General features: G+C 40.5%; 1 protein-coding gene across 1 annotated transcript; it reads left to right on the top strand.

Moving 5' to 3' along the window:
- Positions 1-8,321: 8,321 nt before the first annotated feature.
- On the top strand, positions 8,322-22,383 carry SPHK1 (sphingosine kinase 1). The gene is made up of 5 exons (XM_063458997.1): positions 8,322-8,876; positions 17,916-18,062; positions 18,709-18,803; positions 19,974-20,089; positions 20,887-22,383. The coding sequence occupies exons 1-5, from the start codon at positions 8,480-8,482 to the stop codon at positions 21,671-21,673; spliced, it is 1,542 nt and encodes a 513-aa protein (XP_063315067.1). The 5' UTR covers positions 8,322-8,479; the 3' UTR covers positions 21,674-22,383.
- Positions 22,384-25,159: the final 2,776 nt, after the last annotated feature.

Here is a 25,159-nt window from a genome sequence, read left to right as displayed (position 1 = left end):
TCCCCACAAGCCCCCATCTGCTAGCTACAGTTGGGAGCAGGGGGGTGGACAGTAATCATTTTAACCCCCACTTATTTTTTTTTATTTTAAATCCGCCAACCAATCCCCACAAATGGGGGCTGTAAAATGATAGAGCTAACTATGTTCCCTCTATTATTTTATAGATCCTATCCCTAAGAGATGCCGTTATCTGTCTAAATTTTTAATAGATTTGGCCTGGCCTACTGCCTGGAAGGTGGGGGCATTGAAAGGTTTATAACCTCCCTTATAGTAAACTAGGAGGACCCCGATAGGCTTTTTTTAATGTGGTGTCTGGCTAGCAAGTCAACGCCATCTACCACATGGTTAACCCTCACAGTGCTGAGTGTTTTACCTATTTGGCTGCTAGTACAGGTAATAGTATAGATTTTTTTTATCATCCAGGTGTCATGGTAGTGTACCCCAACATGCAAGATTTAGTCCAACAAGAGACAAGATAAAGAAGATACGTCTTGGCGGGCCTTATAATGGCCGGACTCAACGTAGTACAGAGAAGTGACAGAGTCAGGAACGAGCCGAGGTCAAGGGAACAGAGAGACAGCGAAAACAAGAACTAGCCAAGGTCTCGTACACAGGAGTCAGAAAACCGGCAAACAAGACAAAGCAGGGATAAAGAGAAAAACGGAGTCAGGTACAAAGCCAAGGTCAAGCAAGAAAAAAACACTACTGAACGATACAAGCACTAAAGGGAACTAAATCAGAAACCACATAGGGCAGGGAGCTAAGGAAAAGGGGTGTATAATAACACTAGTGTTCAATTTGATTGGCCCCTGTCATATCCACGCCCCCAAAACGTAAGTGTAGGGGGAATGTGGAATGACATGGGCCAATGGGAGACCAGTTTACATTTCGGCTCCCACTGTCCCTTTAAGAGCGCGCCCGAGACACACGGCGCGCTCGAGACACGCGGCGAGCTCCCAGAGCCAGGCGAGTCACGTGATCGCGGTCAGTGCACGCCTTCCTGATTTCTCCTTCGGACGAGCCGCATGCGGCTCGTGCAGATGCAGGACCGCGCGCGGCAGGAACAGAGGACCTCGGCCGGCCCCCGGAGAGAGTAAGTACTGCTACACTAGGTCCACATTTGAAGCATTTTGGGTCTGGATTTCAGACGTCTGACAGCATTCAATCCGGCTGAAAATCAGATGTCATTCAAGTTCTTTTAGAGTGAATTTCAAAATCCAGACATTAAAGGAACATTGTAGGGTTAGGAACACAAACATGTATTCCTGACGCTACAGTGTTAACACCTCCACCTAGTCCCCCTGCCCCCTCTTTCAACCCTAAAAATAGTAAAATATTACTTTTATTCCAGTCTACTGCTGCTGGCTCTGAATCTGATCTGCCTGCTTGGCTGAAATAATCAGAAGTGATTCTCTCCATCAATAACAATGCTTTCCCATGTGATTGGCTGAGACTTTTAAGGAGGCAGATCAAGAGCAGAGCCAGCACTGTGACTGCCCCAGGAAGCACCTCTAGTAGCCATCTGAAGAGTAGCCAGCAGTGTTAATTTCAATTTAGTTTTAGTCATAGTCTTTTGACTAAAAAACCCTTTTCGTTTTTGTTGTATTTTAGTCAACTGAATTGTTTTAGTTTTAGTCGACTTACTCTCAAAAATTTTAGACGATTAAAATTGTTAGTCGACAAAATTAACACTGGTGGCCAGGGAAGGTCTCCCTAGGCTGTAACATAAACACTGCCTTTTCTCTGAAAAGACAGTGTTTACTGCAAAAAGCCTGACGGTAATGATTTTACTCACCAAAACAAATTCAATAAGCTGTAGTTGTTCTGGTGACTATACATTCAGTAAAGGGTCATTTGTTTTTTATTGAATAATCCGGTATATTATTACCTTATGATTCAAGGGACACTATAGTCACCTGAACAACTTTAGCTTAATGAAGCAGTTTTGGTGTATAGAACATGCCCCTGCAGCCTCACTGCTCAATCCTTTGCCATTTAGGAGTTAAATCCCTTTGTTTATGAACCCTAGTCACACCTCCCTGCATGTGACTTGCACAGCCTTCCATAAACACTTCCTTATTGCAAGTTCTGTTTAATTATGATTTTCTTATCCCCTGCTATGTTCATAACTTGCTAGACCCTGCAAGAGCCTCCTGTATGGGATTAAAGTTCAATTTAGAGATTGAGATACAATTATTTAGGGTAATTTACATCTGTTTGAAAGTGAAACCAGTTTTTTTTCATGCAGGCTCTGTCAATCATAGCCAGGGGAGGTGTGGCTAGGGCTGCATAAACAGAAACAAAGTGATTTAACCCCTTAACCCCTTAACGCCGTTACGGCGTTCTATGCCGTCGCGGCTTTAAAGGGCTTTAAAGCCGTTGCGGCGGCATAGAACGCCGTAACGGCTTGCAGCCCCAGGAGCAGAGGTGTACTCACCTCAGCCGCGATCCTCTTCTGGGGGGCTGTCTGAGAGCCCAGGCAGCCCCCCTCCGGCAAATGAGGCCCCCGGGGGCCATGTGATCGCTCTCAAAGAGCGATCACATGGCCCCCTATAGCTGGCTATGGATCTGCCAGCAGGGAGACTGTCTAAAATATTAGACAGCCCCCCTGCTGGTAGGTAGTGTAAAAAAAAAAACATTAAAATGTTATAAAATAAATTAAATGCCTTTTTATATATATATAATATGTATATATATTATATATATAATATATATGCATATTATATATATGTAACGTCATACGTAATGTATTTTAATATTAATATTAGTATATATATTAATATTAATACAAACTGCAAATATCCCGCACTCAATGTACCGGTCTTGTGCTTGCCTCGGTGCTGCCTCAGCCTTCAATATATACAGATGAAAAGAGTGCACTCGAAAGGTCTTCTTAAAGATATAAACAATTTATTGTGCCAATGTTCAAAGACATACAAGTCGACGTTTCAGTCAGATTATCTGGTTCATACAGATATATCTATGGCGCATCAGTCTGTTCAAAGTCCAGGCTGTTATCGTTGTTTGAAGTGCATGGCTTGCAATAGTATGACCCCGGGTAAAGCGTTTTACCACCCTCGCTCAGGTAAAGAATACAGGATACAGCAAAGGATCACGTGCACCACTACACATGTAGTCTATCGCATCACCTGCCCATGTGGACTCATGTACATCGGCAAAACGTCTAATGACCTCAGGGAGCGCATGAGGGGACACAGATCTACCATTAGGACTGCGTTATCCAGCGGCACAGCAACCACCCCCATAGCCAAACATTTTCTGGAAATAGGGCATACACTGCCCACATTGAAATTTATGGGCATTGAACATGTTCCGGCCCCGAACAGGGGGGGTGACAGAGATGTCCTACTTCTTCAAAGAGAAGCCTTTTGGATCTTCACATTAGGAACTTTGTCCCCGGGGGGACTTAATGAAATCAACCCACTCAGTTGCTTCATCCCGAAAAGATAAAGAAGCCACAGTTTCGTAAATAATAGTAATGGATACATATCTGTATTAAAGGTCACAGAAGAACCATTATTGGTGATTAACTCATGAGACTTTTTGTTAAATCAATCATATATTAATTATATATTAATTTTTATTTAGCCGGGTATGTTAGCTTATAGATGCTCCTGTTATATTCCATAGACTGTATGGCCGTTAGTTTGTAATACAATTAAGTAAGTATATATATAGTATCCCTAGGGTTATTCAAATATACTTTGAAGTTTTTTCTACAATGTGTCTATAATTAGGTCTGCAACCACTTGGCACTTGGAATTCCAATGTAAAAACGTAGCCACCTTATGCTATTGTTTAAAAATTTAAAAATGTAGCAATCGTAAGGTATTGTTTAACTTTGTTTAACAAATTTGTTTAAATATTCAAATAGAGTCTTAAACACTTAGTCAATCTAAGGTGGCTTCGATATTTCTTATCCTTGAATTTTAATATGTCTGCGAGTGCAGATTATTAGACTTTTGGCCGTAACCACACCCACTTCCAGGCCTTTCTATTAGGCACTTAAGGGGTTAATCCCTATTTCAAAGTTGAGTAATCACTTTCACGTTTGCACAGCCTCTCTTTCATATAACCTACTCTCCAATCAAATCACCTGTAAGGTATATTTAAATCACTTTTTTTCCGCCTTTCATTGTCTTGAAAAAAGTCCCACGAGGACTGAAACGTCGACTTGTATGTCTTTGAACATTGGCACAATAAATTGTTTATATCTTTAAGAAGACCTTTCGAGTGCACTCTTTTCATCTGTATATATTAATATTAAAATACACTTAGAATGACGTTACATATATATAATATGTATATATATTATATATATATATATAATAGATCTACAGATATATTATATATATATATATATACGCACAATTACAATAATAAATAAATAAAATAATTAAATAAATAAATAAAATATTGAAACAAAATATAAAATAAATTATATATTCATATGTAATTTCATTCTAACTGTATTTTGTTATTAATATATATATATTGGAAACAGAATACACTTAGAATGACATTCTATATATATCTATCTATATATAAAATACAAATAACCGCAAATATATATATAGAGATAAATACATATAATTACATAAAAGATTACATTAGTATACACGTAGAATTTATATACCTATAAATGCATATATATTAAAATTCTACGTGTATATTTAAGTAATTTTTTAACATAATTATGTCATTTGATTAATTAAAATTTGATTGACATGCCTGACAACACAGGGAGAAAGTGCAGAGAATTTAATTCGCAAGCACTATATTAGACCCTGTAACTCTCCAAGACACCATAAAACCTGTACATAGGGGGTACTGTTTTACTCGGGAGACTTCGCTGAACTCAAATATTAGTGTTTAAAACTGGTAAATTGTATTACAACGATGATATTTTAAGTAAAAGTGACGTTTTTTGCATTTTTTACAAACAAACGGCACTTTTATGGACTATATTATTGTTGTAATATGTTTTACTGTTTTAAAACACTAATATTTGTGTTTAGTGAAATCTCCCGAGAATAACAGTACCCCACATGTACAGGTTTTATGGTGTTTTGGAAAGTTAGAGAGTCACATATAAGGCTTGCATTTCATTTTTTTGACATTGAAATTTGCCAGATTAGTTATGTTGCCTTTGAGACCGTATGGTAGCCCAGGAATGAGAATTACCCCCATGATGGCATACCATTTGCAAAAGTAGACAACCCAAGGTATTGCAAATGGGGTATGTCCAGTCATTTTTAGTAGCCACTTAGTCACAAACACTGGCCAAATATTAGTTTTTTGCTTTTTTCACACAAAAACAAATATGAACGCTAACTTTGGCCAGTGTTTGTGACTAAGTGGCTACTAAAAAAAACTAAACATACCCCACGTTCAATACCTTGGGTTGTCTACTTTTTCAAATGGTATGCCATTATGGGGGTAATTCTCATTCCTGGGCTACCACACCGTCTCAAAGGTAACATTACTAATCTGGCAAATTTCAATTTGAAAATGGAACGTTCTATATTTGACCCTGTAACTTTCCAAAACACCATAAAACCTGTTAATGGGGGGTACTGTTGTACTCGTGAGACATCGCTGATTACAAATATGTGCATTTTGTTGCCGTAAAACCTAACAGTATTATGACATTTACAGCTGAAATGTGAGGCGGAACTACAAATTTAAAAAAAAAAATTACATTTCTCACAGTTTTTTTTTATTTTATTCATAATAAATTGTTTCATATACAAATATTTTATATGAAATGAAAGCCCTGTTTCTCCTGAACAAAATGATATATAATAAGTGTGGGTGCATTTAATATGAAAGAGGGGAACTACGGGTGAACAGACATATAGCGCAAATTCCAGTTTTTGTTTACGTTTTGTTTTGATCAGAACGTGTACTATTGACTCCGTCCTGAAGGGGTTAAGGACCGGCCTGTTTTTGCGATGTTTGTACGTTAAGGACCAGAGCAGTTTTAACACTTTTGTGGTGTTTGTGTTTAGCTGTAATTTTCCGCTCTCTCATTTACGGTTCCCATACAAGTTATATATTGGTTTTTTTCACGACAAGAAGGGCTTTCTTTACATACCAGTATTTATATTATGTCATATATTGTATTTAAAAAAAAATAAAAAAATATGGTGAAAAATAAAAAAAAAACATGTTTTTGGACTTTTACGTGAAAAATCTTTTACTTATCTACAAAAGCTAATGAAAAAAACTGCTAAATAGATTCAAAATGTTATCCCGAGTTTAAAAACACCCAGTGTTTACATGCTTTATTGCTTTTTTTTGCAAGTTATATGCCTATAAATACAAGTAGGAAATTGCTGTTTCAATATATATATATTTTAAATGTACCAATAGTGACATTGTTACACCGTTATCTGTCATAAATCCCCGAAACACACCTAACATGTACATATTTTTGTACAAGTAGACAACCCAGGGTATTTAAAATGGGGTATGTCCAGTCTTTTTTAGTAGCCACCTAGTCACAAACACTGGCCAAAGTTAGCATTTATATTTGTTTGTGTGTTAAAAATGCAAAAACCGCTAACTTTGGCAGGTGTTTGTGACTAAGTGGCTACTAAAAAAGGCTGAGCATACCCCCTTTGCAATACCTTGGGTTGTCTTCTTTTGCAAATGGTATGCCATCATGGGGCTAATTCTCATTCCTTGGCTACCATACGCTCTCAAAGGCAACCTAACCAATCTGACAAATTTCAATTAAAAAAAAAAGTGAAATCAAGCCTTATATTTGACCCTGTAACTTTCACAAACACTATAAAACCTCTACATGTGGGGTACTGTTATACTCAGGAGACTTCGCTGAACACAAATATTAGTGTATCAGAACAGTAAAATATATCACAGCAATAATATCCTCAGTGAAAGAGCTGTTTGTGTGTGAAAAATGCAAAAAAATTCACTTTCACTGACAATATCATCGCTGTGATAAGTTTTACTGTTTTGAAACACTAATATTTGTGTTCAGCGAAGTCTCCCGAGTAAAACAGTACCCCCATGTACAGGATTTAGGGTGTCATAGAAAGTTACAGGGTTAAACACAGTGCTAGCAAATTAAATTATCTGGACTTTTGGCCTGGGTTGGCAGGCAGGTCCCTCAAATTTCAATCATTAAAATTACTTAATTAGGTAAAAATATTACATAAATATGCACGTAGAATTTTAATATATATACATATTTATATATTTGACGTCTACGTGTATATTTATGAAATTATTTATGTAATTATGTATGTGGACATATGTATATTTCGTATTATTTTTATTTATTTATTTATACATAGATATATATATCATTACATTCTAAGTGTATTTTGATATAAATATATATATCAATATCAAAATACTGTTAGAATAAAATTGAATATATATATCATTTTTTTTTAATTATGAAAAATTATTTTTATTTTTTGTTATTTATTTTTATTAACATATTATTTATATTTTATAATAATATATATATATATACCATATATATAGTTATTATATATATTGTTTATATTCGTGTGTAATTTAAATATAAGTGTATTTTTATATTAATATACGTATATATAAATATAAAAATACTTAGTATGACATTATATATATGATATATATACATATATTATATATAGGTATATATAGATATAATACATGTATATATATCATATATATATATACACATATTATTATTTTTTTTACACTGATTGTTTTTTTTTTACACTTTATTTTTGACTTTACAGATGCAGGGAGACTGCCTGTCAGCACAGACAGTCCCCCTGCAGGCAGATACACAGACCCCTATTGCGGTCATGTGATCTAGTGATCACATGGCGTGGGGTCCTGATCTGCCGAGGGGGGACTGCCCGGGCAGACAGGCAGTCCCCCTGGACCGGGAGGAGAGCTGATCGCCGCCGTGGGACCGACGGCGATCAGGTAAGTAGCCCCTGACCGTTATGACGGTTCAGGACCGTCAGCGGTCCAAATGCACATTTTACCGCTGACGGTCCTGAACCGTCAGCGGTCCTTAAGGGGTTAACTCCTAAATGACAGTGAATTGAGCAGTGAAATTGCAGGGGAATTATCTATGCACTAAAACTGCTTTGTTTAGCTAAAGTAATTTAGGTAACTATAGTGTTCCTTTAAGTTTTTGGGGACATTAGTGCTCTTAGGAAATAGTGCACCGTGTAGTTTGTAATGTTACCACAAGAGGTCAGCAGGGAGCAGAAGGTTCTAGGAGCTACAAACTCAGCAAGTAACACACAGAGTAGTCAGATGGGATCTACCAGGCACAAGAGCTGAGTTTTCTCTCTCTCTCTCATTCATTCTCATTCTAGCTTTCTGCATGGCTCTCCCACTCATTGGCTCTAATTTGTAACTAAATTATTTCCTGCTTCACCACCCCTATGTCTATCTGCTTGTGATCCCTAACTAACAGAGGATGGAAGAACACCAGGAACCTCTCAAAGCCTCCTCAGATGTTCTACTCAGTGATACCTTCACACTGGTTCCCAGTCAGGGCTTGCTCCTTTCTCTCCAACTTACTAAGACTGAGCTGCAGGTGCATAGCCAGCCCAGTGGACATCATGCACCAACCAGCACTCGGCTGTTCCTGACTGACTGCATAGGTTGTCGCTCCTTCAGGGGTAAAGACCCAACTGACATTGGAGGCTACTTTACAGTTGTGTTTTACCCTCTCACGATGGGTAAAGGGTCAACAGCATATCGCCAGCGACTTTCCAGGACCTTCCGTGCGGGAAGTTTCCAGGGCAGAGATCAAAACATGCAGGTGGCTAGGACCTGGGTGCAGACCATACAGCAACTAGCAGACCAGCAAGGTAACAAACCAAAAACAAAAAACGAACAATCAGGTGTATTCTACAAGCCCAGTTTTTTCTAGTTCTATAGAAGCAGGTATTTCTACAACAAAGTTCTAAATGTGGAGCAGTTGCCATAGTGATTGCTCCACTATTAGAATGCTGCCCCAAACTATTCCATTAAACGTTCTATAACCCATGAAGTGTGTTAAAGCTGCTAGTGGATGATCATATATAGATATTTTAGATATGTTCTATTGAAAATAACACTCCAAGCACCATAACCACTACAGCGAGCTGTAGTGGTTATAGTGCTTGATCTGTTCCCCTGAGAGTGAATATTAAGATGGTCTGTATGTAGTAATCAGTATGTCATAACACTGCATATAGCAGCCTTTGATAAATATTGTAGGGAAACATACACCATATTTTTTTTTATTTCTTTAAGGTACAGACAGGTGTGTGTAAATGTTTGTACTTTTTTTTTTAACCTACAACCTACTGGTTGCCATATCAGCTACAACAAAACAAATTGGGTGTTTGATAAGACGAGTAGTTTTCGAACCCTGAGACACTTTTTGCACCGGTTCTACAAGTTTGAAGAAAATACTTTTTAATGGACAGGTAGAAGAGAGTTTCATAGATATAGTTATCTGTGTTTGCATTAGATCGTTTTATTTGTACGCAAAGCTTCGTTTTTTATTTCCTGTGTAAAAGTGGTAAAGTCATATAAGATAATCATTTTGCGGAAGTTACGATAGGCTAATAAATTACTCTGTCCTCGTACCCATTCAATAAATGAATCCACCGCCCAAGATACTGATATATATATATATATATATATATATATATATTTATTTTAGGTTGGTAGCTCCCCATGCTTCACAAAATACTCTGGGGTTTAGCTACTCAAATATTGTGAATTGAAAACCAAATTTAAAAATTTGGTCTAAATTAGCCGAGTTGTGACTGTAGATAATTTGGAGAATTGTAGAAATCGAGCACTTTTTGTCACATTTTTCAATTCATTTTTAATGCATTTCTATTAGGTATTTAGTAAACAAACCTCCCTGGAACTGTGGGTAATAGAACTATGAAATTCAAATAAATACCATATTTGGAAAGATTCTCCAAGTCAGCAATGGTTTTAGTTCTGCTGTTTTAGGAATAAAATGTGAAATTCACAGGCCAGCTCCCAGCTATTCAAGGTTCAGTTGCAAGGACCTTGGACCTTTATTGACATGCGTAACACAGCCGTTAAGTATATTGATCAGTGGGTATGCAATTCAATCTCCTGTGAACTTTTCATGTGGATCAAAGTAGAAACAGGTGTGACAGGTTGGGACACATTCCAAAAGCAGATTATGCAAATTGCACAGGACAGGTGCTTTTTTTGTATGTTGTTGGCTAGCTGTGATGAATGCTTTAGCTTTAATAATACCAAGTAATTCGCTACTTAAAATAATCACCCACTGATAAATAGCACCTATTTTTGTATAAATAAACATCCCCTCTACTTAGAATTTGGTATGGCAATTTCCTTTTTCATTGTTCCTGTACGCACATATTTTTATTTATTTATTTATAAAATATATATATATTTTTAATTCTTTATTTTATTTGTGCACATCTGTCTTACAATGCCACAACAGCTAAGGTAAGCATTTTTCAACATAGCATGACAGTAGTTAGGCATTAGTGGGTATAGCACAATTTTGTATATAATAATGTCGCTTCTCTAGGTGTTGTTCTATGTTGCTGAACAGGAAAGATGAGTTACACGATTAGACAGAGCAGGATAAGATATGGTTAATGCTATAATGTAAGGTGTTGCTATTAGGAGGTAGATTGGCAGTTGCCTAAAAATAACTGCATGTTGTGGAGCTATCGCTAGTGATTATGCTAAATATTTAGAGGCTTCAGGCTTTTAGTACCTCTATAGTTTGTTAATATAGCTTCAGCTAACACTGCATACGTTTAAATGTGTAGGCTAAACCATCAAAGCAAAAATATATTTAACGCAGATCTTATTATAACGCTTGCCCCCAGACCGCTCAGCCGAAGCTCCCAGAGGATGAGGTGCAGCCCTTGGGCAACCGAAGTCCAGCATGTGTGGGCAGGTCGCCCCTCCAAGCCCCTCTGATGCGGTGTGTACCGGAGGTCTATCCTGACCGCTCACTAGAACCGTAGTGTGTGGGTGTCCGGCACCGCTTAGTGAGGAGTCCTCCTTCTGCAGGTTGATTGCCGACAGGAGCCCTCCTGCGCAACTCGGGATACAGGTGAGAGGCAGTTGGTGTGGATGTTGTGCCGTGAATTTGGTGTGCAGCTTGTGACGTCCACCTGTGTCTGCACCTCTGTGGTAGCACGCGTGGGACACACAGTAGAGGCCGCCTCCATGCCTTTGTATCCTGTTCTCTTGAGTCGCATGCTGCGAGGTTTGGCGACGGTTTTGCCGTCTCTCCGTGCGGCATGTCCGGGATGTCTGAGCCGCCTTGTTGGCTGTGAGCGTGAGATGGGAGCAGGTATTCCCTTTACCGTCTGCGCACATGGCGCCCGCCATTTTAGGTGTGGCGGTCTGGCTCCCCAGTTGCAGCGTCGCGGTCAGGGCCACAGGGTGAGGGCCGGGATCACCCCCCCGGCCCAGAGGGGGGGGAACGGAGCCGGATCCGTGCCGGTCTGTACCCGCAGCTGGGTTCCGTGGTGCAGGATAGTGGGGCAGCGGCCGTCCGCCCCACTCACCGCAGGAGAAAGCCCCGGTTGGGGCAATGTGTTTTTCTCCCCCGGGGGACTGAAGCTCGGTGAGCCAGCCTCTCCCCGGGTCCAGCAGTATCTCAGCTCTGGGTATCTGCTCTGGCGGTCTGATTTTAGGTGGTGGGACATGATTTTAGAGAGTAAATGTTGTTGGATGGCAGGAGCTGCTCAGGCTTGCGACCATCCAACTCGGCGGCCGGCCCCGCCCCCTTTTATAAAATATTTTAACAGGAAAGCTGCATATGTCTAAAAAGCTGCAATCGAAATTAGCGGGACCCTTAACTCCTTAAGGACACATGACACGTGTGACATGTCATGATTCCCTTTTATTCCAGCAGTTTGGTCCTTAAGGGGTTAAAAATTATGTCTGAAACGTTTGAAAGCTATAGAAGCCGAATGTTTTAAAAATTCAGTTTTGTGTTTTAGCGCTAGACTGTCACACTGTATACCTGAACCAGAAAACAATTAAGATTCCACGGTGCCTTACGCAGGTTACTCGTTTAGGGCCACACTTCATTTGGGTGTGTAATGGGGCCTAGCAAATTCATACTTCCGAGGAACCTGTCTAACATGTGGGCAGTAGGCAGCCGCCTAGGGTCGCCTTATAGATAAACTTGCTCTGACCTGGTCTAAATTAACAGGGAGGTAGCAGCATGGGCCGGTACAGCCTCAGCCTCAGCCTCAGCAGCAATATTAGTTCTGATGTGTGTTGTAGCATCTTAGTGTTTGTTTTTTTTTGTATAGTTAAGGTGGCTGGTTTAGTGTTAGATATGTGGCGTTTATAGAGAGAGTAAAAGTGCCGGTGTTAACAATAGAGATGTCCAAATAAGATGGGCCATAGCTAGAAATCTGAGCTTGTTGGTAGAACATGCTTGCTTTCTTATCTAGCAGATTCAGATGTATTCCTTGCACATTCCTAGCTTAATTAACCCATAGGCAAGGAGGGGGAAAGTGGAACAATAGAGGACAAAACTAGTCGGTCTGAGAAGGGTTGAAATAACTATCCTGATCTGTGTGTGAGTAAGGATGTAAAGTTTTGCGTGGTTAGGGGAAGAGGCTCTCTAATTACATGTGTCCTTAACTGGGCCTTTAAGAGGCAGTCCTGTTTGAGGTCAGGTTGTGGCTGTGACATGAGTGTCTGGTATGGCCGGTTTGGGTACAAATTCCGCAGCTGTCCCTGGGTTCCATCTGTGGGTCGGCTGAGGCGCTGTACTCAGAGCGTCGATGTTGACGGAGTTTTGGGGGATTCCCAAACGCTGCAGGATCGCTACAGCTTCCTGGAGGTCTCGTATGATGTGGGTCATGTCCCCCGTGGAGATTCGACAGTGCTCGAAAGGGGCACCAGCGGCAGCGTATGTTGTGCCGTTGTAGAAGGGAGGTGAGTGGTCATAGTTCTCGGCGCCATGCCAGAGTGCTGCCACAGAGGTCTGCGTAGAATGCCAGTGACATGTTTTCGAAGGTGTAAGGTAACTTGCCCCTTAGAGCAGTCAGAAGTCTCCAGAAGGATATTGATACTTTAGAGAGCGTTCAGAGATGGGCTACTAAACTGGTTCATGGATTGCAGGATAAAACTTACCAGGAAAGGTTAAAGGATCTTAACATGTATAGCTTGGAGGAAAGACGAGACGGGAGGATATGATAGAAACATTTAAATACATAAAGGGAATCAACACAGTAAAGGAGGAGACTCTATTTAAAAGAAGAAAAACTACCACAACAAGAGGACATAGTCTTAAATTAGAAGGGCAAAGGTTTAAAAATAATATCAGGAAGTATTACTTTACTGAGAGGGTAGTGGATGCATGGAATAGCCTTCCGGCTGAAGTGGTAGAGGTTAACACAGTAAAGGAGTTTAAGCATGCGTCGGATATGCATAAGGTTATCCTAACTATAAGATAAGGCCACGGACTAATGAAAGTATTTTAAACAATTGGGCAGACTAAATGGGCTGAATGGTTCTTATCTACAGTCACATTCTATGTTTCTAGGACCGCTGCCTTGTCTTTTCCGTTTTGGAATTGGATTATCAGGTCCCTTGATATTGTAGGTGGCGCCTGTCTTGGGGTCAGTAAGGCTGGCAGCAACCGTCTCACCATGTGTGATATCTCAGCTTCAGGGATATTTTCAGAGATCCCTCTGATTTTGAGATTATTCCGGCGGACGGAATCGTCTTGTGCAGCAAATCGGCACTCATATGTGATTCTGTTTTTGCAAGTCACGGATCTCATGTTGAAGAGATGTTATCTGCTGTGTGCAGAAGTGTGAATTAGTTTCCAGTGCTCCGATTCAGCTTGTCAGGCCCTGCAGGTCCTGGCGCATTATGGCCATGTCTGCCTATAGGTTTTTTTGCAGGTCTGCTAGGCGCTCCTTTAATATCGTAGTTGTCATCGAAGCCGAGTCTGGCTTTATGGTCATCGAAGCCGAGTCTGGCTTTATGGTCATCGAAGCCGAGTCTGGCTTTATGGTCATCGAAGCCGAGTCTGGCTTTATGGTCATCGAAGCAGAGTCTGGCTTTATGGTCATCGAAGCAGAGTCTGGCTTTATGGTCATCGAAGCCGAGTCTGGCTTCATGAGAGGGGTCGGTGGTGGAAGTGCCTGAGCAGATGTGTAGCCCTCCTCTGTTTCGCAGGAGAAGTCATCTGTGAGGTCTGAGCAGTCCCCAGTGAGGGACGCCATTTTAGGCCCATGAGCGCCATGAGCCTGCTGCCACAGATCTCCAATGTTCATGCCCATTCGGGGTGCATCCTGCCTTGGTTTTTTTGTTCTTTTCCCCCATGGGGTTTGAGCAAGCTGGGGGGTTCGTCAGAACTCAATAAGGCTGCTCTGGATGTAGAAAATTGGGTAATTATAACCCTCGAGGTCCGGAGCTCTAAAAACATACGACCTTCTGCTTTGGCTGTCAGATTCCGCCCCCCCCTTTAAAAAGTTTTAAGACATTTGAAAAGTATATACAAAAATATTAAATCGAGGCCAAGATTTCTTTCTTATAACTCACAGGAAGTAACATGCATGACCTTACCTCGTCTCAAATGTAGTTAAAAGTAGTTTTTTGGGCTGGATCCAGTTCATGTTTTCCTGATGTACTGTAAATTCCATCAAACATAGCTGTGAGTATGAACTTCATCTCCACAGACATCGTTTAACTTCATATCCATTGATCCAGGATGCAGAGTCAAAACAACAGCTTGTATGACTATCTGCGAGCTTATTGACAGCCTTGGATTTACAGATAAATGTCTATGGAAAATGTGTCCAGAAGGTGGCTATAGTCCTTTTGCTTTTGTGAATAGAAAGCAAAATCACATGATGTGTTTCATAGAATCTAAGAACTGATCTCAAAATGCGTTGGTGCCATGCAGTGCAGACTTTTTGCAGTCTCATTTTAAAGCAGCACTGTCACCGTTTGGGGAATTTGCAATGTCCCCCGATGGTGACATCGCCACTGGTGATCCGTTGGCACGTAAAAAGGTAAGTTTACTTACCAGTACCTGTCCCTCCCGGGCGATGCCATCTTGATCCGCTTTGGTCCTCCTCGGTGCTGATGTCACTTCTGTACTCTCTTTTATGAAATATTCTGTCTTTATGAAAAACTAATTTTTGGGGGGCAGGGGGGATCAGGGAGGGTGACAGTGCCGCTTTTAGATATAGGCCAGGAGTAGGCAGCATTCGGTACTCCAGATGCCATTGTGGCTTTAAGAGCATTATGGGAGATGTAGTCCACAGCGTCTATAGTGCTGAAGGTTGCCTACAACTTATAAAGGTAGTCTGGTGAATTGTAACTGCATGCTGTGGGCCTGTACGTGCAATCAATTGAAGATTTATAGTGAGACACTAGGTATCCCCACTCAGCATCATAATTACAGTGTATATTTATATTGAGCTGTGACTCAGAAGGAAGCCAGACAATTAACTTTTGTGTCTAAACCTTACATGATATGATTTGTTGTAGATTTTCTCCTGTGGAATATTTAGCGTTTACAAATAGGCTTTATTTACAAAGCCTGATTGGCTCACATGGTAGACTGGCCGATTCACTGGCCCTCTAAAGAACGCAGCTGTCTAGAATTCACACTGGGATGTTTCTACTTCCACATTTGCATGATACCTGGAACAGATAGTGATAAGAACTGGGAGGGCTTCTTTTAATGGTGTGACTGTGTGTGACTGATAAGGAGTGAGAAAGCTTCTCGGAACCCCATGCATGCTGTATATACACAAAATATGAGTACACCCGGGTACATGATCTTACACAGGCATGTATTGAAATGAGACTGTAAGTTCTGAATTAATCAGCATTCCTTCAGGCTGGTGGTAACTAACGAGGGGCAAAGGCAGCGTTTAGCATCACGAATCTTGAAGAATTTGGATATGTTTTTCAAATGATTTAGTATTTTTGCATAACGTTTTAAGATGATTTTTTAAAATATTTTTTAAAATATTTAATATTTTTTTCCATATATTGTTTAAATACTATCATATTTTAATAGTTTGAAAAATACATATATATATTTTAGAACTTTATAAAAAAAAAATTAAATCATTTTAAAAGTTTATCCAAAAATATCAAAATCGAGGAATTAATTTCCAGCTCTTAATTCTCATGTACATCCACATTTTAGCTCTAGATTTTTTTTGTATGAACATAATCCTTCATCCAGTTAAGTGTCCAACAATAGTAAAACCGTTTAACATCTTACCATGGGATGGTAACGGGGCACTCCTGCCACCATCATCACTACATCAAACTGAAGTGGTCATGGTGTTTGGAGTGTTCCTATATAAAAATAATTGGGGGAAAAACAGCCTGGATTGTACCCTTTTGCATATAGCTTGAAAACAAAGAAACAAAACAGTGTGAGACCAGACCTGTCCTGCTGGCCTCTCCCACTAAAAATAAAGTGTCCCTCTTTGTCATATTGAAAAGTTGGGAGGTATGTCCAAGGTACCGTATATACTCGAATATAAGTCGAGGCCCCTAATTTTACCCCCAAAAAACTGGGAAAACGTATTGACTTGAGTATAAGCCTAGGGTGGGAAATGCAGCAGCTGCTGGTAAATTTCTAAATAAAATTAGATCCCCCAAAAATTATATTAATTGAATATTTATTTACAGTGTGTGTATATAATGAATGCAGTGTGTGTGTTTGTGTATATAATGCAGAGTGTGTGTATGAATGCAGTGTGTGTGTGTATATAATGCAGTGTGCGTATGAATGCAGAGTGTGTTTGTGTATGTGATGCAGAGTGTGTAACCTTGGTGGGGGGTGGACATTTTTTTTTTATTATTATTATTTTAATATTACATTTAAAAAAAATAATTTTTTAATATTAAAATAGCAGTCCCTGGTGGTCCAGTGGAGTGCACTGTGTAGGAGGGGGGCTGGCAGCGAGCTGTTACTTACCTTTACAGCAGCTCCTGTCAGCTCCCTTCTCCTCCATTCCGGTCAGCTCCCCACTGTAAGTCTCGACGTCTGAGCACCGCGCGGAGCGTTGCCACGGTAACCCATGGCAACGCTCTGACGCCGCGGCTCTCGCGAGACTTACAGTAGAGCTGACCGGAACGGAGGAGAAGGGAGCTGACAGGAGCTGCTACAAAGGTAAGTAATAGCTCGCTGCCAGCCCCCAACAGGACTGCCGGGCTTATAATGAGCCCGGCGGTCCGGGTCTGTATTATGGCAATGTAAGTTGCCATAATACAGACACTGACTCGAGTATAAGTCGACTGGGGGTTTTTCAGCACAGAAAATGTGCCGAAAAACTCGACTTATACTCGAGTATATACGGTATATTTACATATATGCTTTCAAATTGATTAAATTAAATAGAAATAAGGGATTTGGGGGCACACCCGGAACATGCCTTTGTCAGCAGCAATATTGCTGTAAGGACCAAAATATATAAAAAATACAGATTAAGGAACAACACACGCACAAAAAAATACAGTGTTACATTTTATAAGGCTATTTAAAATCACCTATCTCAGCAAACAAATATTCAGGTTCAGTTCCACCATATGGCCACCCTGTGTTAAGCCGACCACTATTTCCCCAATATCGGTAGGTCCTACACTAATTATAACATGGGAGATTATCATGCTAATTGTAATACATACATCTTAAACGGCTATCATTGGCTTTTCTGTGGGTTTCCTGTGGTCACCTCCAAAGGAGCATAATTAATTTATACACAATACAGTTTATATATCATGTTGCTGGCACAGCTCCATGGGAAATGTAGTTGAAGAACATGCCAGGTGCCAAGGTTACTTATCACTGCATTATTGTTGACATATATAATTTTTATTCCCAGGAGAGCCATATTTTCTACCTACCTCACCACACTTTCTGGTGTTGGTAAATCCCCACGGCGGAACTGGTAAAGCGCTAGAACTGTTCCAGAAACACGTGGTTCCTATTCTAATGGAGGGTGATGTACACTTCACCTTGCTGGTAACAGGTATGGGTTCTAAGGGTATTATAGGGGCAGGGTTATTTGGTTACTTACTAAAATGGGATTTCAAAGTGAATTTCAACTTTAAGTTAACTTATGTTTTCAAACTTTGCTCTGCTAATTCTGCTAAGGCTAAAATTCACCATAAAAATGGTTAATTGGTTTCTGAGATGAAGGTGTTTTCAACAATTTACAGTGTATAAAGAATCAAAGTTTCACTTATTTTCTTTATTTTTTTTTTTTATTACATTTTATTAAACCTATTAATATGTTTTAGTGATTTATAATTATTTTTTTATGAGAAGTTCACTTATTTGTATCTGTCTAATCAACCATTTTGGGCCAGACTGTACTGTAAGACAAGCTTAACCTAACTTGCTTGCTGTTGTGATTGCTCTATGAAACTGCAGCAGGCAAATTAGACAAAAAATATGAATAATTTAGTTTCATTAAATGTAATAATTCAAAAAAAAGAAAGATAGAAAGTGACAGTTGTGCTTTAATTTTGTAACAATTCACGCTATGTCTGTGGCTCCCAGGCATACTGAAAGAAAAAAAATGTTCTTCCATTATTATGTAAGGGTCTCATACAGGGTAGGCAGCGGCGTTTATTCACTCCTTCTGCACCATTTTCTGTCTCCTGGATCCATAGAAAGGCCCAATCAGGCACGCGAATTGGTACGTGACCAGGACCTGTCCAGGTGGGACGCCATTGTTGTGATGTCAGGTGATGGGCTCATTTTCGAGGTATCAGGACACCTACTCAATCTATGGTTCTCTCTCTTCTATATTTCTTGCTCATCTGCAATCTTTCAACTGTAGGCTCCAGAGGCAGGACCAAAATATGTAAAGGGCACTCCAGGCACCAAAACAACTCCATCCAAATTAAGTTTTTATGGTGCCAAGGCGCCCCCGAGCGCACTTTCACCTTCAGGAGTTAAACCGTTCTCCAACTGTTTAACCACACTGTTTAGGTTGCCTCCTGTGCCGGTCAGCTGACGCTCTCAGTGACTCCCCATTCACAAAATTGTCTTGGAAAGGGTACATTGCTTTCCAAACCAATTATGGGAATAGAGAGTCACTGATTGGCTGAGCGTGTCAGCTGACTGCTTTCAGACAATCAGTGGCACCCCTGCTTGGTTGCACTCTGCGCATCTTTAAACTGAAATTTCAGAAACCGAATGCCATCTAGGGGGGAGGAGTGGAGAACGGAGTGTATAGTTGAGAACTGTTAAACCTCCTGGCACCATAACACCTTCATTTAGATGTAGTTGTTATAGTGCCATAAGCAGCCTAAACTGTCCCTTTAAAGGACCACTATAGTGCCAGGAAAACACTCGTTTTCCTGGCACTATAGTGCCCTGAGGGTGCCCCCACCCTCAGGGTCCCCCTCCCGCCCGGCTCTGGAAAGGGGAAAAGGGGTAAAACTTACCTTTTTCCAGCGCTGGGCGGGGAGATCTCTGCCTCCGATCCTCCTCCGTTCCGCCCTGTCGGCTGAATGCGCACGCGCGGCAAGAGCTGCGTGCGCATTCAGCCAGACGGTCGCATAGGAAAGCATTTACAATGCTTTCCTATGGACGCTTGCATGCTCTCTGTGATTTTTCACAGTGAGAAGCACGCAAGCGCCTCTAGCGGCTGTCAATGAGACAGCCACTAGAGGACATAGGGGGAAGGCTTAACCCTAGCTGGACCTGGCACCCAGACCACTTCATTAAGCTGAAGTGGTCTGGGTGCCTAGAGTGGTCCTTTAACCCCTTAAGGACACATGACATGTGTGACATGTCATGATTCCCTTTTATTCCAGAAGTTTGGTCCTTAAGGGGTTAAGCTTTAGGATTGCTTTACTCTTTTACTCTATGGTATTTCTATGTCAAGTATTTAACTACAAATAAATGTGGCTTTTTTCATTTCATCCAGGTCGTTAATGGGTTAATGGAGCGGCCGGACTGGATGCTTGCTATTAAAAAGCCACTTGCAATTCTCCCAGGAGGATCGGGGAATGCCTTAGCTGCCTCTGTAAATCACTATTCTGGGTAAGGAAACGTATGCGTCTTCATTACATGTCTTGATTAATATTTAACCAACAAATTGGGTTTTTATTAATTAAGTAGTGAGTAGTGAGGGAAATGCTTGGAATTAGAAATTCTTCCAACTCTATTTCACCTGCTCCACTAGTTTGGCCTACAATTTGCAGTCCCTTTGTAATTTGTAAGCAATTCCTGCTTAGAGAATTATCCACAGTTTTTCCTGCTTCCTTTGAGAATGTGACAAAGTTCTACAATAAAGTAATATTGGTCCAGGCACTCAAGTTCAATCTAGTGGGCAGATTTTTTGGAACACTGGATTGAACTTGAGTGCCTGAACCATTATTACTTTTTTGTAAATCACATTGTGAGGATTGGCCAACTCAGGACCGGTTGCACCCTGGAATCCAGGAGAGTGCGGTATCCATATTTGTAAATATAAAGTTCTACAATAGTCATTAGGACTATAGAACATGCTGTCTTCACGTAGGGACGGAAGTGTGTGACAGATGTCTGCCCAACCTCCTTCAGCCGTATTCCTATTTTTCTCCCAATTGTGCTAAATTGTAATACGTCCCCGAGGAAATCCATTGCAGGAAAGAATTCAGGCTGCCTTGTTGATAACTCATGGGTTGCACACTTTGTAAGACATAACAATTTTCCCAACCCCCATAGATAACAGCCTGGGTATGGTCCCATTTTACAAAATTGACATTTGTTAAATCTCTGTAAATAAACACGTGGAAGCCTAATAGCTTACAATATATAGCCATCTGGTTATATAACATGTATTTATCTTCTTGCAGGCAACAGCAGGTGATGGGCACCAAACTGCTGATTAATTGTTCTTTTGTGCTGTGCAAAGGTCGACCTCAACCCCTGGACATTGTCTCGTTGACCACCCTCTCTGAAAAGCGCATATATTCCTTCCTTAGCTTGGCATGGGGTTTTATATCTGATGTGGACATTGAGAGTGAGAAGTACCGATTCATGGGTTCCATACGTTTCTCATTTGGAACCTTGGTGAGGCTAACTGCGCTTCGTACATACCGAGGACGTCTTTCCTATGTGAAAGATAGTAGTTTGTCGAAAACCAAAGACTTAGACACAATCACTAACAATCCCAGCTCTGATAGCAAATGCCCAGTAATACAGACTGATGGAGTGGTGAAAGAGGAGCTGGAAGATGCATTGCTTGTACCATTGGGTCAGCCTGTTCCAAGTCACTGGACTGTAGTTCAGGAAGATGAATTTGTCCTAGTCCTGGCCCTTTACCAGTCTCACCTTGGTGCTGACCTTTACACTGCTCCTATGGTGCAAAATTTAGGAGAAGGCAACATACATCTCTTCTATGCCACTTCCAGAATCTCTCGGGGGTCTCTACTCAAACTGTTTCTTTCTATGGAGAAAGGCACACATATGGATACTGAAATTGCACATTTAGTACATGTTCCCGTCAAAGCCTTCCGCATAGAACCATTCCAAAACACGGGAATAATGACTGTGGACGGAGAGGTCATACCATGTGAACCTATTCAAGGACAAATACACAGAGGCCTTGGTTGTTGCATTTCAGCCCCAAGTAAAACATGATATCCTTGGTTTAGACATCAGCTCACTACAACCAGGGCACTGGCACCCTTCCCCCCTCCCCCAGTGTAACTATTCCAACCTTTTGTTAACACCTTGAGAATTTACCTTGGATCTACTGGGTACCAATTTTCTCCTCCATTGCCACTGGGAGCTGGAAGCTTTCTTCATTGAGTTAAGCCCGAAAGTACAGAGCTCAGTTGATTGGCTGAGCACAATCCGGTGATGCTCTCAGCCAATGATCTGGCTCAGCACAACAGGGTTTCACCCAGGAGAGCTATTGAAAGCTCCATGAAGTCTTCAGTGGTGGATGTGACTGGTGACCAGTGCTTGGTGGACTTGTCAGCAAACACTTTGCCTGATTGCATTGCAGGTGACAGGGCACTTCTGCCACCATAATTACTACAGCATTCAGCAGTGGCTATGGTTCTTGGAGTGTTCCTTTACTCAGGTGGACTCCAAGATTCAGAACATAGACACGTTTCTTTCAAGGGCATTTGGGTACTACAATAGTTTGACCTAGAAAGCCTGATGTTTACGTAGTTATGGATTTCCAAACCACTCACAAATCTATGTTTAGCATTTTATCCCTTAACTGCAACGCCCAAAATAGTCTACAGATCGATAAGAAGCAATTATATGATGATGATGACTCACAATAACCTGTAGTAGGCTGTCAACAAAGTGAAACTATAATTATAATTTTCAAAGTATTTTGTGTATGTATTTTTTTTATTCATATCTGTTTCTATTTAAAGGGAAATTGTCATTTCTCTGGAATTGATGCCACTGAATAAAACATTGAAAATCACCTATAACTTGTGCTAACATTTTTATACACAAGTTGAATGATCTGATTTCTTTTAACTTTATTTTAAAGATTTAGCAAATCACATCATATTCTAGTTCAGACAAGGCAAGGGCGAAGCAAAAATACAACCGAACAAAAACAGATTGTTTTAGTTTTTCTTTAGGTTAGTGATTTATTTCTCCTGTTTTCTGTTCTGACAGCGCTTATAACAAAAATTGACAGGGAGCTAAGATGGCGGTGCTCAGTTACAGGATGAAGAAGTCTGAATTTCTACATTTAATTATTTTTTTTTTTACATCTCACAAATATATTTTTGTTAAATATAGAGATATGTAAATATATTGTAGCAAGACTTAACTTTGCAGAGTATAAATACAAAAAATCCTTTGAAGTGACAGTCCCTTTAAATCCTGTTTGCCAACACCATCTGTAGCATACACAACTTGCGTCAGCTAATCTATGGCTTTAACATTTTTTAACAACTCATTAAGGTTTATTCACTAAACGGTGGATGAGGGTGAATTGCAAAATTGAGTCCAAAATTGATAAACTGGAAAAATTCTCCAATTTACCTGCAGTCACGAGTTAGTTTTGCAATCCAGATTATAATTCATCACCGCCCACTGTTTAGTGACTAAACCATAATCTATCCTTACATTTATACAACATTGGAATCACTGAACCACACCACAGGTAAATATTACTAAAATAAAATGCAATTAAAAGGACACTATAGTCACGAAAACCCCTACAGCTTAATGTAGTTGTTCTGGTGTCTACAGCCTGTTCCTTCATACTTTGTCATGTAAACACTGTATTTTCAGAGAAAAAGACAGTGTTTACACTACGGCCTAGGAACACCTATAGTGGCAGTCACTCAGACAGCCATTTGAGGTGCTCCCTGGGTCAGGGCTGCACGATGTACAGCAGTAACGTTCCGCATCTCCACCGCACTGCATCTATGAAGAGATGCTGATTGGTGCTGTGCAGTGTTTTGCCGCGCATGCACAATAGGCTTCCAGCGCTTTCCTGTGGGAAAGCATTGGATTGTCTGAGATCATCAAATTTGATGATAACAGCCAAGAAGGCGGAGCAGGGGCGAGACGTGCACAGCGCTTGAAATAAGGGGAGTAAAATAACTCTTCTAACAGTGGGGCCAATCACATAAATTAAGGTTTTAGAGCTGTAGTGTCAGGAATACACATTTGTATAAATAAATGAATAGGTGTAGTTTTATACTGAATAAAAAGTTAACCTACCAAAAATCTTTTTATAGCGGGAGTGGGGTGATATATGGGACAGGTCAATATATATGCTAATTTACTGTTACAATTCTGCTAACACTTCAGGCATTTCTGGTTTTATCTGTGTTGGACATTCAGGTAGATTTCCCTTTGAACACAATTAGCAGTTCCATTGTCTCAGGGTTACTAACATATGATTGTGGTTATAGCCCCCGGCTTATTGCAACTATTTAGTTGGGTTTAATCAGTAAAGGAACACGCCAATGTTATAAACACATGCAATACCTGAGGTTTTGCAAGGGGGCACCTGTCTGGCTTGGACCTCTACTTGACATGCAAACTCCAGGACCCATTCGAAATAGTGACCATTGCGACCCTGCTAGTTTCCATCACTAGACAGACCCTTCTCTTACCAGGATGAGACGCTTCAAACAGGGGCATTTAATTCTGGAATATTCTTATCTCATGAAACAATGTCTGGCAGGTTTCTTTATTATGCAGGATTATGCAACAAACCAGTTTCCGAAAAATCTTTGATCAGTGGAGTTAACATCAAGTATTCAAGGCTAGCCCCAGTCACAACTAGGAATTATAATCACTAAATGACAATGATTATAGGAACACTATAGGGTTAGGAACACAAACATGTATTCCTGACCCTATAGTATTAACCCCTTAATGACGAGTGACTGACAAGGTCCGTCACAGAAGGGAGACCCTTAACGACGAGTGACGGACCTTGAACGTCACGCGGGAAAATTAACCCCAGATCGCCACTATTGTGGCAATCGCGGGGTTAATGGTGCTCCGGTCTGCCTCTGTATTGGCGGCAGACCGGGAGCACCCGATCGGGCTGTCCCAGGACTGGTGCTCGCTCTGACAGGCTGTCAGAGCGAGCACATGTGCTCAGTATACTTGCCTTCCGCCTCCCTGCACTTCCTGGTTCTGTGTGACGTGCAGGGAGACGGATCGGTGCTGATCCTGCCCCCTGTGTAAAAAAAATAAAGTTTGAATAAAATCCCACCCCCCTTTACCCATTTTAATAAAAAAATAACCCCTTTCCTGCCAATTGATCACTGACTACAATGATCAATTGGCAGGGATTACATTTTACGGTGATCTGATTTTTTTTTTTTTAACCCCTGAGGGTTAATAAATTTTTTTTTTTTTAACCCTCAGGGGTTCAATTTATTTAATTAATTTAAGTATTTTAAAATTTATATATTTAGCTAGCTGGGGTGGGTGAAAGTTAGTGGGGAATTTGGTGTTAGGCTAGCTAGGGGTTAACGTTAAAAAAAGTTTTAAAATAAGATTTAAAAAGTTAAAAATTAAGTTAAAAAAAGTTTGAATAGGGGCGGGGCCTGACTGCCATGGAGAGAAGACGTGCCTAGCTGAAGCTCCCGACTAAACTACAAAAAAAAAGCTACAATGGCA

The sequence above is a fragment of the Pelobates fuscus genome, chromosome 6 (genome assembly GCF_036172605.1).
Source record: "Pelobates fuscus isolate aPelFus1 chromosome 6, aPelFus1.pri, whole genome shotgun sequence".
Lineage (NCBI taxonomy): Eukaryota > Metazoa > Chordata > Amphibia > Anura > Pelobatidae > Pelobates > Pelobates fuscus.
Note: the sequence above shows the minus strand (reverse complement) of the source record. Positions and strands in the feature narration are given on the sequence as shown.